This window comes from Aphelocoma coerulescens, chromosome 17 (assembly GCF_041296385.1).
Source record: "Aphelocoma coerulescens isolate FSJ_1873_10779 chromosome 17, UR_Acoe_1.0, whole genome shotgun sequence".
NCBI classification, from domain to species: Eukaryota; Metazoa; Chordata; class Aves; order Passeriformes; family Corvidae; genus Aphelocoma; species Aphelocoma coerulescens.
This window is the reverse complement of record NC_091030.1, coordinates 9,433,070-9,448,380: the sequence shown is the minus strand read 5'-3', so window position 1 is coordinate 9,448,380 and position 15,311 is coordinate 9,433,070. Positions and strand designations below refer to the sequence as shown.

The 15,311-nt window shown below is 41.1% G+C and overlaps 2 protein-coding genes across 8 annotated transcripts in view; both read left to right on the top strand.

Moving 5' to 3' along the window:
* The window catches only part of RC3H2 (ring finger and CCCH-type domains 2), a 27,368-nt gene extending 15,787 nt beyond the window's left edge, over positions 1 to 11,581 (top strand). Inside the window, exons 13-21 of one of the 6 annotated variants that reach the window (XM_069032106.1) lie at positions 186 to 398; positions 1,460 to 1,615; positions 1,885 to 2,098; positions 2,262 to 2,346; positions 2,868 to 2,949; positions 3,347 to 3,481; positions 4,043 to 4,150; positions 4,561 to 4,709; positions 11,545 to 11,581. In XM_069032106.1, coding sequence (XP_068888207.1) covers positions 186 to 398; positions 1,460 to 1,615; positions 1,885 to 2,098; positions 2,262 to 2,346; positions 2,868 to 2,949; positions 3,347 to 3,481; positions 4,043 to 4,150; positions 4,561 to 4,709; positions 11,545 to 11,551 — 1,149 coding nt within the window. In that variant the 3' untranslated portion in view covers positions 11,552 to 11,581. Of the gene's footprint in view, positions 1 to 185; positions 399 to 1,459; positions 1,616 to 1,884; positions 2,099 to 2,261; positions 2,347 to 2,867; positions 2,950 to 3,346; positions 3,482 to 4,042; positions 4,151 to 4,560; positions 4,710 to 5,321; positions 10,690 to 11,544 lie in introns of those variants that run through there. The other 5 variants (XM_069032104.1, XM_069032103.1, XM_069032105.1 and 2 more) reach the window with 5 other exon arrangements.
* Positions 10,950 to 15,311, top strand: PDCL (phosducin like). 2 transcript variants are annotated; one of them, XM_069032110.1, is made up of 5 exons: positions 10,950 to 10,996; positions 11,545 to 11,588; positions 11,879 to 12,053; positions 12,673 to 12,854; positions 13,764 to 15,311. In XM_069032110.1, exons 3-5 carry the CDS (start codon positions 11,885 to 11,887, stop codon positions 14,313 to 14,315), a joined length of 903 nt encoding a protein of 300 aa, XP_068888211.1. In that variant the 5' UTR covers positions 10,950 to 10,996; positions 11,545 to 11,588; positions 11,879 to 11,884; the 3' UTR covers positions 14,316 to 15,311. The 2 variants fall into 2 exon arrangements, with proteins under 2 accessions (XP_068888211.1, XP_068888212.1); XM_069032111.1 differs by lacking the exon at positions 10,950 to 10,996 and adding an exon at positions 11,096 to 11,197.

Genomic DNA, 15,311 nt, shown 5'->3' with positions numbered 1-15,311 from the left:
TAATTGTATATTTAAGATTTGAGTTGCCATGCATAGGCCTACAAATTCTTATGAAAGTCTTCAAGTGATATCAATGGAGGATTACAGACCCAAGGAAATTTGGGGATCCAAGTGTGTCCCATGCAAGTATTTGCCTTCTCATTAGAGTGTGATGGAATATCCAGTCCTGTATTTATTCTTTCTAGGAGCCTTGTGGTCATTTGAAGACTGGTTATGATGAGCAGCTGAGACGGAAGCCGGAGCAATGGGCCCAGTACCACACACAGAAAACTCCTCTGGTATCGTCAACGCTTCCTATGGCAACACCATCTCCAACACCACCTTCTCCTCTCTTCAGTGTAGATTTCAGCACAGAGGTGGGAAGCCAAAGAACCTCTTCATTTTCCCTTCCTGTTTCTGTAAGATGCCATTTAATATTTCTAGTAAAGATTTTCTACCTGCCACTTATTGTTCATAAAATTAAAATTCTAGCAAAAGGAAAGTGATATCTAATAATGATGCATTCAATTTGGTACTAAGGTGATGCTAAACATGACTGCAGAAGAAAGGTCAAGAAGTGAAGTGATTCAGTTCAGCCTCACTAAATGAAATGTAATTTTATTGAACTCACTTTGTGAACCTCCATGGTTTTGTGTAGGGAACAGCAGTTGTGTTTTCCATTAAAAAATACATTGCCTTTGATACTCAAAATGGCTTTTACTTGATGAGTAGCCTGAGTCAAACTTCAAGTGCTCATCAAGTCCCAAAGAATGCATTCCCTTAAAAGTGGTAGAAGACATTGGTAGGACATTGTGTGCTTCTGTATAAGTCTTGAAGAATGGGAACTCAAGAAACAGCAATAGTGTGCTTTTGAAGAAAAAAAAAAACCCTTAAAGTATTTTATTCTATCTCTCTAAATTAGATGCATCCAAGAAGCTAGTTTGAAAACCACTGTGCCAAGCACACTTAGCTGTGGTTTGACAGTTTTCTTGGTGATATTTGAGGTGTTAAGAATGATTATTCAGAACAGATCTTGTAGGTGTACCTGAAGTGCCTTATGCATACATTCAAGGTGGATCAGGATTTAGTCATTTTTACCCAGGCTGGAGGGTTGTAAGTTGTATTTCTGTTTACCACCGGCTAATACATTAAAGGAAAATGCACGGCTTCCTCTCAGCTAAGTTGCTGTAGGTATTTTCCTAAGGAAACCTGACACTAACACAGATTCCAGTCTCTCATCTTGGCAGGCCAGGCAGTTGTTTGTATGGCAAAGTTTGCCCTCTGACAACTGTCAGGGGCACTGGTTTAAAATTTGACAAAACAGGTTATGTTGTCCCCAAGTCAAGTCTTGAATATGGCTGGAACTCGTTGATTGACTTTTTGAGATACATTTACTGCTATTTAATTAAATTATCTTCTCATTTTAAAACTGAATTCCCTGTTTTTATTATTCATTGCTTATTTATTCCCTTTTCTGTAGTTCTCAGAGAGTGTCAGTGATTTGAGTGGAACTAAATTTGAGGAAGACCATCTCTCTCACTATTCACCGTGGTCTTGTGGCACTATTGGCTCTTGTATAAATGCTATCGACTCAGAGCCCAAGGATGTGATTGCCAATTCCAATGCCGTGTTAATGGTAGGGGTTTTCTGCATGTTCTCTCATTAGTGTGATGATCCTTACATGCTCAAGTGTCTTCTATTTGGTTAAACCAGCCTTTTTTAAAAAAAAAAAGGTGATAGCTTCCATTATTAGTATTTTAAAGTAGTTCTGCTCATTTGAAGTTGTTCGGAATATCCTTTCCCAGTTTTGTAAATAGGCAACAATAATGAGAAACTTACTGGCCAACTGAAGAATGTGCATAACCTCTAATGAGTCCATGTATCTTCTGTCTCCTGAATATGTAGGATTTGGACAGTGGGGATGTTAAAAGGAGAGTGCATTTATTTGAAACGCAGAGAAGGGCAAAGGAGGAGGATCCTATAATCCCATTCAGCGATGGACCGATCATCTCCAAGTGGGGTGCAATCTCCAGGTCATCCCGCACAGGTTATCACACGACAGATCCGATCCAGGCCACTGCTTCCCAAGGAAGTGCTACTAAACCCATCAGTGTATCAGGTACTAGTACAGGCTTGGTGTGACAATAATTCATCATTCATACACACCGTGAGCATTTCATCCTCGTTGTGCTTACTGTAGCTATGAAATGCAAAGAGCTAAGGAACGTGTACCCCACTGAATACAAGAGAAGATAGTGAATGGTATCTTAATTCTTTTACAGATTATGTTCCTTATGTCAATGCTGTAGACTCAAGATGGAGTGCCTATGGCTCGGATTCTGCTTCCTCAGCACGTTATGCAGAACGGTACAGACTCCTTCTCAAGCTCTGTTCACAGCTTTTCCTGTAACTTGCAGTTCTTCAAAGTCCTCAGTGTGTGTGTGGGGAATCTGGAATGTCTATTAATAGGCATTCTTAGTTTTAAAGTGAAAGACTTCTTACCTATCCAGCATAAAGCCTTGGAAAAAACTAGGTTAAAACTTGTGTAGTCTTTAATACTTAATGCAGTTAACAGTGCACAATTACTAGCAGTGTATCCCTTGAGAGACCTATCAAAGAACTGGAGTCAGGTGCTGCCAAGTTGTCATGTCAAAATCTTAAGTAGTTTCAGGTTTTCTTGCCACATCTTACCCATGTGTAAAATAAGGATGTTTGCTTCATACAATGCCTTGAAGTATTATGAGCCACAGTGAAGATGAAGAAGACATTGTCTTAATCACATCTAGTTTCTGTCCAAAAATCTAACACTGATAGACTAATGAAGTTATGGGATGTTTGATTTAGAGAACTTATTTCTAATTCCTAGCTTTGCCTTCTTTCTTTTAAAGGGACAGGTTCATAGTGACAGATTTGTCTGGTCACAGAAAGCATTCCAGCACGGGAGATCTATTGAGTATTGAATTACAGCAGGTAAGACCAGTTATTATACCATGAGGGCTTTTTAACTTAAAAATTCTTTAGTGAAGTGCTTTTAAATATATTTTCTTAGTGTTGCTTTTGGAAAATAGTATAAATGCAAAATTATCAGTAAGAGTTAAAGTAGACAGGAGTCCTGCAGCACTTGGTGTGCTGCAGTAGGACTGCTAATAGGAGCTGTTCCACTGGCATCAGGAAGGCTGTTTTGGGGAGAAAGTGCTGTATCTGATGCATGCCAGCAAATGCAGAAAGAAGTAAGTGCAGTGCATTAAAAGAGCACATGGTTCTCCACCTAGCAAGGGACCTGTGCTTTTGTGAGTGGGTTATTTTGCCATCTGACCACACGTGGCTTAGGTGTAGTGGTTGGTAACTGATCTGTTTCTTTCCATAGGCCAAAAGCAACTCCTTACTCCTTCAGAGAGAGGCAAACGCCCTTGCCATGCAGCAGAAGTGGAATTCTCTAGATGAAGGCAGTCGTCTTACCTTAAATCTTTTAAGCAAGGAAATTGATTTGAGGAATGGTGAGGTAAAGAAAGGGGTAATTGGGATGAAACAAATCTTTGAGGGTGTTTATATATATACAGAAGTGCATGAATTTTAACTAAGAGTTGAAACTTAGTTTTAATTTTAACACTCCCAAATATTTATAGCACATTCTGTGCAAGTTAAGTCACTGTTGTTGCACTCAGTTATTTCCCTGAGATTAGGCAGGTGCACCTGCTATGCTGCTGCTCCAAACATGCATTTACAAAGTGGGAAAAATGTGACAATCATTTTCATGCAATCATTAATTTTTGTCTTATTTGTACGTGTTATAAATCTAAACATTTTGGCAGTGGACTTTATTCAAATTTCTGCTTCAGTATTCATTTTATCTCTCTGTTATAATACTTCATTGGGATTAGATTTAGCCTGTATCCTATGTTGTCTATGGCTGAAGTTCATTTTTGTCTGACTAGCTCTCTTGTATTGTAGAAATCTTGTGGGCTAGACATGCATCTTCTGTTTTCATTTTAATATTCCAGTGTGGTGTGAAGCAGGTGAAAAGCCAACTTGATATTTAGAGAACATATTAATTCTTTTTTAGACTGATTATCCTGAAGACTGTGCAGACACAAAGCCAGACCGAGACATTGAACTGGAGCTGTCAGCCCTCGATACAGACGAACCTGATGGGCAAGGTGAACAGATAGAAGTGAGTACAAAAATCTGTGTCTAAAGAGATCACTGGGTCCTTTCATTAGTCTTTGTAGATCAGTATGTTGAAAGTAAAGCCTTTTGGTTTTAGTCCTAGTAATGACATGCAACATCTACCTTATTTTAACACTTGGGGTCTTGTACTTCTCACTCAGATACCTGGCAGTTAATACTAGTGAAGGTAAAAAACAGCTCACAGTTTATATTGCTCTTGTCATTTACAGCCATCTTTGAATAATTGGCTTTTCCTTTAGTGAAATGTGGTAGACATTCCAATAGTAGGACATAAAATTAAGGAGTCTTATGACCAGGCTCCCGTTTCCATCAGCTTAATGTAGTGGAACTTAATAGGAAAATGTAAAGCTGGTAAGGACAGAGTTGATGGGCATTTCTTCTTTTCTCTTGTAGGAGATTCTGGACATACAGCTAGGGATTAGCTCCCAAGAGGATCAGCTGCTCAATGGAACAACCGTAGAGAATGGGCATCTGCTAAAGCAGCACCAGAAAGAATCTATGGAACAGAAGAGACAAAGTTTAGGTGAAGACCTTGTGATTCTGTGAGTGTTAGACAAAAAAAGCAGTGTCTGCCAGTGTTAGACAAACAGCAGCATCAGAATAGTGGAAGCATGATTGTATAAGGATGAACTACGTACCTGCTCAGACTTGGATTAGACATCTGCATTGTTTATACATGGTGGAGTGAGAAGAACCTGTTAAGAAATAGAATTAGGCCACAAAGCTGAAAGTCCCAGGCTGGTACCATTGTTCGTATGCATTGTTGTAATCGTACACACTGAAACGTGTCACAGCTGTTCAAAATACCTTTCACAGTCAGTAAGCAAAAAATGCAGAATATTTTTATAGTTAACAGAAATTAAGAAAAACTTCAAAAGGTTAAATGGCGGACTGTTTGCACAAATCTCCGTGGAGAGGTAGATTTTGAAATACACTATTTTAGGTTTATATGTTCTGTAGTCTTTAACAAGTAAAGCAGCCTTTGAAAATGAGGCAGACTACTTTAACATCTCAAGCATACCATTCCAGAGGAAGATGTTTAGCCTGTTGCTAAAAATAAGTTTATGCCAGTATTTATTTAATGCACACAATTCAGTTCCGGATACTTGTGCATGTCCTTGTTTAATATTTGTGTAACTTATTTTTCTCCTCAGGGAGGAGCAGAAAACAATCCTGCCCGTAACTTCTTGCTTCAGTCAGCCGATCACAACATCTGTTAGCAATGCAAGCTGCCTGCCCATCAGCACATCAGTCAGTGTTGGCAGCCTCATTTTGAAAACTGCTCACATTATGTCTGAGGATAAAAATGACTTTTTAAAGCCTGTTGCAAATGGCAGGATGGTTAACAGCTGAAAGGCATTCATCTTTCCAGCTTGTGACCACACCATGGAAGCATTTACACTAGCTTTTTATATATATAATATATATTATATAATGTATATTTTTTTTAAAAAAAATAATATTGGGGTCATGCATTTCCTGTGGACTCTTTGATACTTCAAGCCCCTCTCGCATTAGCATTCTGAAGAAAAAAAAAAAACTTACTTTAGTAGGGTAAGGCGTTCACTTTCCACAAATGAATGGAATTTGGACATTGTTTTACTTAAGCTTAAAGCAGCTTTTTATGAGTTTGTAGCAATCCGGTGCGGTATCTGAGCCATTCTTGTTGAAAATGGCTTCTGTAGAAAACTAACAACTCAGTTATTTAAACTAGCAGGATCCTACGATGATACATCTAGTGAAAGGAAGACTAACTTATTTGTCTCTATTTTGTTTCACGAGAGAAGAACTTGTGTCTTGTTGCAGCTGCTTTTTCTTTAGTTGTGGAACTTTGCATGGAGTATAGTTTCCTGTTGGAAGACTGAGAGGTGGAGATTTGGACTTGAGGCTTTTACAGGGTTAACACACCATTAGCTTTGCACTGCTGCATTATTTGCAGGTCTGTGGGGCAGTGCTTTGCTGCAGCTCTTGGTTTCCATTCCCCCCAGTTTCTGCTTTAGTACTGTAGATACACATACACAGGCTACTTGTCCAAGTAAAGTTATCAGAAGTAAATCAAGTGCCTAAGTCCTCCAGCTAATGTACTAGGTATTGATTTCCCCAAGCTATACATGAAAAAATTTTCAACGATTTTGAGAGGTTATGCACTAATGTAACAGCAATTTTGGGTTTTTTTCTTCTTCTTTTTCTTTTTTTCATTAATAGTTCTCAACTTGGAGATGATAGGATCCAGATGACTTGGCAAAAAGTATCAGGTGCTCTTGGCTTTCCTTTGAAAACCCTGTATCTAGTGTTTGCACTGACTAACAAGATGGTATTGCTGTTTTTTGTACTGTTTTGTTTTTAATTTAAACTAAATATTGGGAATTTAAGGCGGTTGTAATTACCTTTGTTAAATGTTGTTAATCATAATCTTGTATTCAGGTTTAATTTTTGTTTATTCAGTGGCAACTTATTTTCAAAGACCTTGAAAATACGATGAGATAGCATTATCTGACCTTCAGAGTACTGAAAACTGTATGAATTTATGCCCTGATAAGAGGTGACTGAGAATCATGTCAGACATGTCAACTGAAATTTGGTTTTCATAAATACATATGAATTAGAGCCCTGGGCATATTTTTTTGAGAAGCTTAAAAATCCACTTTTTTTTTTTCTTTTAAGAAAGCAGGACTCTCCCTCCTGATGATTACTATCTTCTTGTTTGTCCTCTTACTTTTCTTTGTGACAAGTTTTACATTTTTTTATGTTTTTATTAACTTCTGTGAAGTTGTTTACTCTGAAAATTGTACTGGAATATTTTAAGCCAAGCTGATCTTTCACCAGGTGTACTGCATGTAAGGGCTTTTCCTGCTAGCAAAATGCTTAAAGAGGATCATGTTACTGGTCGTCTGAGTTGTTATTTTACAAAATCACAGCTATGTGGTCGGGTAAGATTTTGATAACTGTTTTGTGCACGCTTCTGGGGGGTGGGGGTTGGCATTTCCCTGAGGGTTACTGATTAGACTAAGTAAATATTGGTGTTTGATATCTCTCCTAATGAACCTGTCCATGAAATAATTATGTTGTAAATATACCTGCAAATCCAAGGGTTAGTTTTGATATTCTGGTGTCAGTATGGAAGATCTTACACATCTATTTAATACTCCAATGTCAAGGAATGTATGTAGAAAAACAGTCAAGTAGTCTTTTCTTAGTTTCCTTTGGCTGTTGCTGTACCTTCTCCAGCCAGTGCCACCTCACTGTAGGGTTAGACTGATGCTTCGTTTCACTCGCTACGTGAAGTGAATGGATACAAGAACCAGACCACCTTTGTCACCTTAACTTATTTCCTATTGATGTTAACTTTAACTTAGAATGCTAGACATAAATATGATTGTTGTATATTTTATACCAAGACCATTCTGTAAATATGAATTTATATTACTTTTGAAATGCTTCTGAGATACTATTATTTGCTGTACAATGTAATTCCAAAACAGATATGCAAACAAGTATGTCTCTTTCATGGATATTTAAACAGTGAGATCTTCCATGTTGAAGGTGATGTAATTTTTTTAAAAGATTTTTAAATTTTAAATTGCTATTTTGTTACAAAAATAGAGAAAATATAAAGGTTTGAGAAGTCCTTATTTGCCCTCAGGGAAAGAGCCCTCTGTGCACCAGAACTCCACAGAACATCTTCAGCATGATCTGAGGGTGAATATATACTACATAAATTGATTGTGTATTTACCTTAACTTTTTAATTTTAAAATGGCAATTTTAAAAACTTGGTTGTGCTCTGCTGGAGGGGGTTGGGATAAGCTGCTTACACACATTTGCCTGTTTGTCCAGTGAAATGACATTAGCCTGACATATTCCTGCCAAGGTCTTGGCATATTTAAGAACAAATGTATCTCTAGACTCTTGTCTGCAGCAGGAGGTCCCGTGATAGAGCAGTTCTCTAGGATGACCATACACTTCATATGAAAAGTTGGTTCTCAACTGAGGCTAGAGTTTTCTAGTTGAATTTTTAACCTATAATGACAGGCAAAAGAATTATTTGGGGGTTTAACAGCATGCCAGCTTTGTCTTACGGTTTTAACACTGACTGTGTGGTTTTTGCCATGAAACTAATGCCCTCCAGTGCCCTGACAGGGAGAAAAAGCTGCAGGTGGGAACACCTGGCTCTGGCTTCCTTCTTTGTTGAAGTTTCAGCCCTTGACCCTTTACAAATAAGTATGTATTCATTTGTTAGTTGTAAATCAGGTGCCTTTGGGCTATGGAAGGGCTTATTTTCTGACACTGAGAGAGAGCGACTTACCTTTGTGTGTCAATAGCAGTGATGCCCATTTAGGTTTTGGCCTAACTTACTGTGCTGTCAGAAAAGAAGGCCCGTAGCAGATCGGGGAAAGAGATTGGCTCTTTTGCTTTGCTTGGACAAGCATTTTGGGTTGGTTTGGTTAATTTTTTTTTTTTCCCCCATTAGGGGTACAGCAGGGATTTCACATGCAAGAGAGACAGGAATTATTAGTATCTAAGTTAATTGTGTTGCCTCACTACCTGGATTCATTCCTCGGTTTGCCTCATTTCCCACATAGGTCTTAATAGAGACTAATGCTTGTGCTGGGAGAATGCTTGTGTGAGAAAGTAACTATCTGTACATTCTTAACATATACTTAGAGCAGAGTGATTGCCCTGCTACTGATATTTTGTTCCTGTAAACAGGTGACAAGAAATGAATCTTAGAGTTTATGCAGATTTTGCATTGTAGAATGTATACTAGACCCTTCAAAGGCAAGGTTAGACTCTTTGCAAAGCAAACTGGCGTTGGTTCTTGGTAGTCTAGTACAGGGACACTAAAGTTTGGCATTTGATTTAGGAAAAAGAAAACAGTTGTACACAGCTGATTATGTTAAATAAGCTCTTAATTAAGCTCTTTGTAGAAGTCTAATTTGGAAGGTTTTAGTGCTTTGATAACTCGATTGAAATTTTAATTTCTCCTGTACTCAAGAGCTGAATGCTGTTCTTGTATAATAGTGTACTAGGCTGGATGAGGTACAAAATAATGCACAGTGGTCAGAAACAGCTGAGGAAAGAACGCTTAAAATAAAACTCAATCTAAACTCAGAATAGTTCCAAACATTGGTTTTGTTTGCTTTTTTAAAGCACAAGTTGTCAAGTTGTACCTGTTGCTGTACATAAACACTGTATTTGCCAGCAGCTCCTTGATCATATTTGTGAACAGACTTTTCATTAATTATTAGACTGGTATTAAAGGAAGGTGTTGAATTTGAGAGTGTAACAAAATGAGAAATGATCAGATGATCTATAGGATGTAAAAGTCCATTTTTATGTTTTAGTTTAATCCCTTAGTTAGGAAGTTCCCTCTCGTTGAGGGACCTCTTCTGCAAGCAGAACACAATAAATGTGCTTTTTTAAATGACCCAATTTCCCAGTATAAATGAACAGCTGACTTTGGCAGTAGTCATCCCCCTGCATCTCTTTGCTGGCAAGGGAGCAGGACAAGGGGGAAAAAAAACCCCGAAACTGTCACTGATGAGATGAAACAAATCTGAATAATCAAAGTGCCCAATGCCCAAACATAATTCTACAGCCCATTATTTAAGGATGCTTGTGGAAGCTTTTAATCACTCAAGATTTTGCTGTAAAAGCTGAAATAAAGCAGAGCCTGGCTGCGTTTCTTACTGCCAAAAGCCAAGGTCATTTGCACATAGCCCATGGATTTCTCCAGAGTAGATCTCCGTTACCCAAGGCATGGGAATGCATGCGTTTTCTTAGCTGGGCAAACAAGTACATTATACAGTAGTTGTGATACAACACACGTGGCTTTGATTTGTACTGCACATACCCACTGTACAGCCACTCCGAAGTATTGTGGTTAGCTTGCAGCATCTGCTGTCGCATTGATACTGTTTACTGCGTATTCTTTTCCCTGGAAGTTTTAAAGAAAATTTTTTTTTCTTGTTGCATTGATTACATTTTATAAATTTGCTTAGCTGGAAAGTTTGGGAAAAGAGGCCTGTTTGTCAATTGTACAACCGATTGTGAAGCTCTAGTGTGAATATTTTTACGTCTGTATTAGACATTTTCTTTGCAAATCTATTGTTCGATTGAAATGTAAATGAAATAAAAGATGGTGTACACCCATCATGTATAAAGCAGGCACCATCGCTACGATGGATTTAATGCTCATTTTTATGGCGCATTCTCAGCTTCTATTTAAAACTATAATTTAAAGAAAAAAAAAATCTGTAAAATGAAATGGGGATATATGGGGGAGTAAATTCTATTCCGTTTATTTCGGTTTTGATTCCCAATGGTAATGTTTCCCTTCGTGTTAGAGTAGGGGGGCCCCGGCGGGGCCCGTGTGTCGCTGTAGCACTGACGTGCAGAGGTTGTAGCTTTGGCTGGGCACGGATAGAGCATCCCGGTTCGGTGTTTGAGAGACTCGATGGAAGAAGTTTGCAGTATTGACATGTATTTGCATGCACGAATAAAAATTATTTGTCCACCTTAACGGGCAGTTTGTCGTCAGTGCGGGCTGGGGGGAGCGGAGGGAGCGGGGGCATTCCGCGGTGGGGGGAGCGGGGCCGGGGGCTCCGGCCGCTGCCGTTCCCGGTGCCGGGGCGGAGGCTCCCGCCCGTGCCGGTGCCGGTGCCGTTCCCGGTGCCGGTGCGGAGGCTCCCGCTCGTGCCGGTGCCGGTGCCGTTCCCGGTGCCGGGGCGGAGGCGAGGGCAGCGGGGCCGGGCCGGGCCCGTCTCCTCCCCCGGCCGCCTCCTTCCCGCCGTGCCCCGCGCGGCGGCCCCGGAAGGCGGCGGGAGCGGGTGAGGCGGCGGCGCCGGGCCGCAGCGGTGGGGCCGGGCCGCAGCGGTGGGGCCGGGCCGCAGCGGTGGGGCCGGGCTGCAGCGGTGGGGCCGGGCCGCAGCGGTGGGGCCGGGCCGCAGCGGTGGGGTCGGTTCTCTCCGCTCGGGCCAGTGCTCCCGGGCCCCGCACACTCCCGCGTCGGAGCGCGGCTCTCCGGGCGGGTGAGAGGCGGGGGCGCGGCCCGGGGGTCCCGGGGAAGGTGCAGGGCGGGGGCTCGGCCGGGGGCAGCTGAGCCGGTTCGCTCGGGGCCCGCCGCTCTCACCGGCCCCGGCCCAGCGTGTCCCGCCCAGGCTCGGCCCCTCTGCGGGGCGATCCTGGTAATCCCGGGCCATCTGGCGCTGTAAGCGGCTGAATCTGGGGTTAGCTCCCGCGGAACCGGGAGCCGGGCTGTGCCTGTGGGCTGGCGGCAGGGTCTGTGTCACACACACGGCCTGGGCTGGCTGGGAGACCCCTGCACAGTCACTTGTGAGCGCAGATGAACTGATTTGATTAAAATTTCTTCTTCCAGGTCTTGATAGAAGCTTGTCTCTGAACGACTGGAAAGGAATACAGGTCAGAACATTTTAATTTGCTTAATTGCACTGATAGTTTTTCAGCTCAAACAAATTATTGTTAAATAACGCAAATAATACTCAGTAGCTGGGAATCGGCCTGATGGAGCTGTCTAATGAGGCTCAAAGGTTTTAAATTGAGTTTGAAATTGTGGTTTAAGAATTAACCCAGGTGACTGACTGCACCGGGGGCTGTTCTCCTGGGGTTAAAAACTGCCCTGGGGAAGTAAAGGACCATTGTGGTGCATGCTTGATCAGAGAGCATCCTCTGTTTTGTTAATTTATTTTTAGAGCATAATGACTACTACAGATGATAAACTGCTTGGTGAGAAGCTGCAGTATTATTACAGCAGCAGTGAGGGTGAGGATGAAGACAGTGAGAAGGAGGATAAAGAAGGAGAGAGCAGCATTCCTGAAAGTGTGGGCGAGGTGGAGCTCAGCAGCGATGGCAGTGCTGTCAACACAGGTATCTTCATATCAGTGTACTTCTTTTGTAAATCCTTTGTTTATTGGAAATTTTTTATGTTCTTTTAAAATCCATTTTTTGAAATGAAACTCCTGGGTGTATGCATATTTGAGTCCGAGACTGATCACTCCTGGCTGTTGTCTAACCTTACTTTTAATAGCTGTTCTTTTTTTAATGTTTGACTTCTCCTCTGAGAGGATTCAGCATTATATCTGAAGCAGTCAGGCTTTGGATAGAAAGCTGAGACAAGGCTGATTTGTACAATTTGGTTGATAATATATCATTACTTTTGTTCTGATTAAAGCCGTGCTAACAATAGGGGAACTTTTGTGGGCTGCGTTCTATTTCAAGAGCACAGATATTAATCTTTGGGACAATTTTATATAAGAGTAGCCTAGTTTAATAAACTGTAGCCTTCTTATTAAAAAAAAAATAGATACACGCTCAAGGACATGCAAATAGCAGGTGACTTCTTTCATTTCATTTCAGTGTTTTGCATAGTTACAAGAACATTTATGACAGGGTCACTGTTTTACTGATTTATCAATTATTCCTAAACGATAGGTAAAATTGTATTGTCTTTTTTGTACAAAATGCCTGCCTACACGCTTAATTGCAGGTCCCAAGGGAGTCATTAATGACTGGCGAAGATTTAAACAGCTGGAAACGGAGCAGAGGCAGGAGCAGCGCAGGGAGATGGAGCGGCTCATTAAAAAGCTGTCCATGACGTGCAGGTCTCACTTGGATGATGAGGCTGATAAGCAGAAACAGAAAGAGCTTCAGGAAAAAATCAATGGAAAGGTAGGATGGCACAAAGGAATTAAAATGCCACTTAAGTATTTAACAGTTTTGTTTGCCTGTGATAACAAATAAGTGACTTAGCTGCAATACCAAAGAAGCCCAAAACCTTTTCCCAGATTTCTCATCTGTTGATCAAATAAGTCAACTTCAGGGGATTAATATGAAGGGTTGTACAGCAAACCTATGAATGCTGCCTCCCTGGCCTGAAACAGGCTTAGGAGCCCTTATTGATTTAGTATTTAGTAAGTGGGTGTTGAGAATTCAAGTCCAAGCTCCAGAAATTGAAGGTATTGGAGATAGTGAATGGTTTTAATCAGCTGGGCTGTAAACTAGCCCTGAATAGCAGTCAGAGAAGTTACTAATTTGCAGATGTATTTGTGCCTTCAGATGATGAAGGTTGGCTGTGCTCTTCTGTATCTTGAGTGATGCAGATAAGTTTAATGAAGCAGGTGAACGGATACAAAATACATAAAATCCTGTTAATTTCAGTTCTACAGGCACAGTGGTGCCACGAAATGTTAACTGAAAAGCTAAATGAAAATCTGATGAGAAAGAAGCTCATCTTAGGTCAGGCACAGTTTCCAGATCAGCCCTCCCAGCTCGGTGAAAGCACATGTCCACCATTAACCTGGATTAAAGTGGGAGCCTGGACCACTTGTGTTGTTAGTGCAGCTGGTAGAAACTGGAATACCCAGGGCTGAAATCACTGTTCCCACTGGACATGGTTTCTAATTAGATCAGAACGGAGTGTAATACACAGGGTGCTTGAGCCTTCATGGGTTGCACTTTGCTGTTATTAAAGATGAGTGACCCACATTAATCCTCTTGATTTACATTCTCATTATGTAAGTGACCCATATAGTGGTGCAGTTGTTTTTCAGGAATCTGTGTGTGTGTGTGCGTTTTTAGATGACTTTACAGGAATACAACATGATCCACAACGATGAGGACGATGAGGAATTCTTGCAGCGCTACAGGAAGCAGCGGATGGAGGAGATGAGGCAGCAGTTGTACAGTGGGCAGCAATTCAAGCAGGTGTTTGAGATCACCAGTGGAGAAGCATTTCTGGACACTGTGGACAAAGAGCATAAGAGCACTCTGATCATGATCCATATTTATGAAGATGATATCCCCGGCACTGAATCCCTGAACGGCTGCATGATCTGCCTGGCTGCTGAGTACCCAACAGTGAAGTTTTGCAGAGTGAAGAGTTCACTCATTGGTGCCAGCACTCGCTTCACTAACAATGCCCTGCCAGCTCTGCTGGTCTACAAGGCAGGGGAGCTCATTGGCAATTTCGTGCGCATCACTGACCAGCTTGGAGAAGATTTTTTTGCTGTAGACCTGGAGGCCTTTCTGCAGGAATGTGGTTTGCTGCCAGAAAAAGACCTACTGCTCCTGACTTCTATACATAATCCATCTGCATGTTACAGTGAAGACAGTGATCTGGAAATAGACTGAACCATTTATGCCAAGGGCCTGTAGGTGTAGTTGTGCTGTGGGATGTTCTTGTGCTAGGGATTGTTCTCTCTCCTCCATCGTGTGGGTATGTATCATTTCTACGCAATTCAAATGTACTTTACCTACCACGACGTTCTAACACAATTCAGTCAGCTTAGGAAATTGTCTGCTGTCATGTCTCAGTGTCCTTACACGTTTCAATTGAGATGTGGCCACCAGCTCCCTAAGACAAGAACTGAGACTGCAAATAAAAGAGTTTTTAAAATTCAAGACTTACTAACCTGGTGCTGAACTGCTCCAGTAAAAAGTGTGAGGTTCCATGTTCCATTCCACAATTTGCAGCCTCCTTCCTGGGAGTATCTTGTTCTAACACTTGGCCTTAAATTTTTGTTCTTCTCTCACTTACAAATAACGACAACCCCTGGCTTCATCCTGAAAATTGCTTTTCAGCTGGAGAGAGTTCTTCTTCCCTTAACCTTCCCTGAGACATAAATGCAATTACAGCTCTTAATACATTCTTGGGTTTTAAAATACCCATCCTTGGAGTTCACAGTAGTCACTTGATCAGAAAATGAGCTCTGCCTCTTCAGAGAGACTATCTGCTACAGAGAGCTCCAATGTGTGTGCTGCACAGCAGCAAGGAGACTTTTGTTGGCAAAATGCAGAATTAGGACTTGAATAACCTTAGAATTTCGTCTCATGCTAAAATTACTAAATCAGTGCTAAAGTTCTTTTCTGTCTGCCTTCAGTAGTAGTAAGTAGACTATCATTACCTAAATACATGACCCAATGTAATGCCATGTTTAATGACTAAACTTAATTGCAAGTTTTATGTAAAGCACTTTGGAACACCAGGAAGAAATGCACGTGTGTCTGTGGATCTTAATAAGAATGGATCTTGGGCTAGAAAAAGGAGAGTTTCTAACTGTATCTATTTGAACTGTGTTTTAAAAAGTAGTATGAGCAGAAAAATAAACAATCTGTAATTTAAAATGA

What these genes read in the sequence shown, in the direction of transcription:
- PDCL (XM_069032110.1), top strand. Translation starts at nt 11,885, where the DNA reads ATGACTACTACAGATGATAAACTGCTTGGTGAGAAGCTGCAGTATTAT. An exon ending in TGGCAGTGCTGTCAACACAG is followed by an intron (nt 12,054 to 12,672) that starts GTATCTTCATAT and finishes GCTTAATTGCAG; the next exon opens with GTCCCAAGGGAGTCATTAAT. An exon ending in AGGAAAAAATCAATGGAAAG is followed by an intron (nt 12,855 to 13,763) that starts GTAGGATGGCAC and finishes GTGCGTTTTTAG; the next exon opens with ATGACTTTACAGGAATACAA.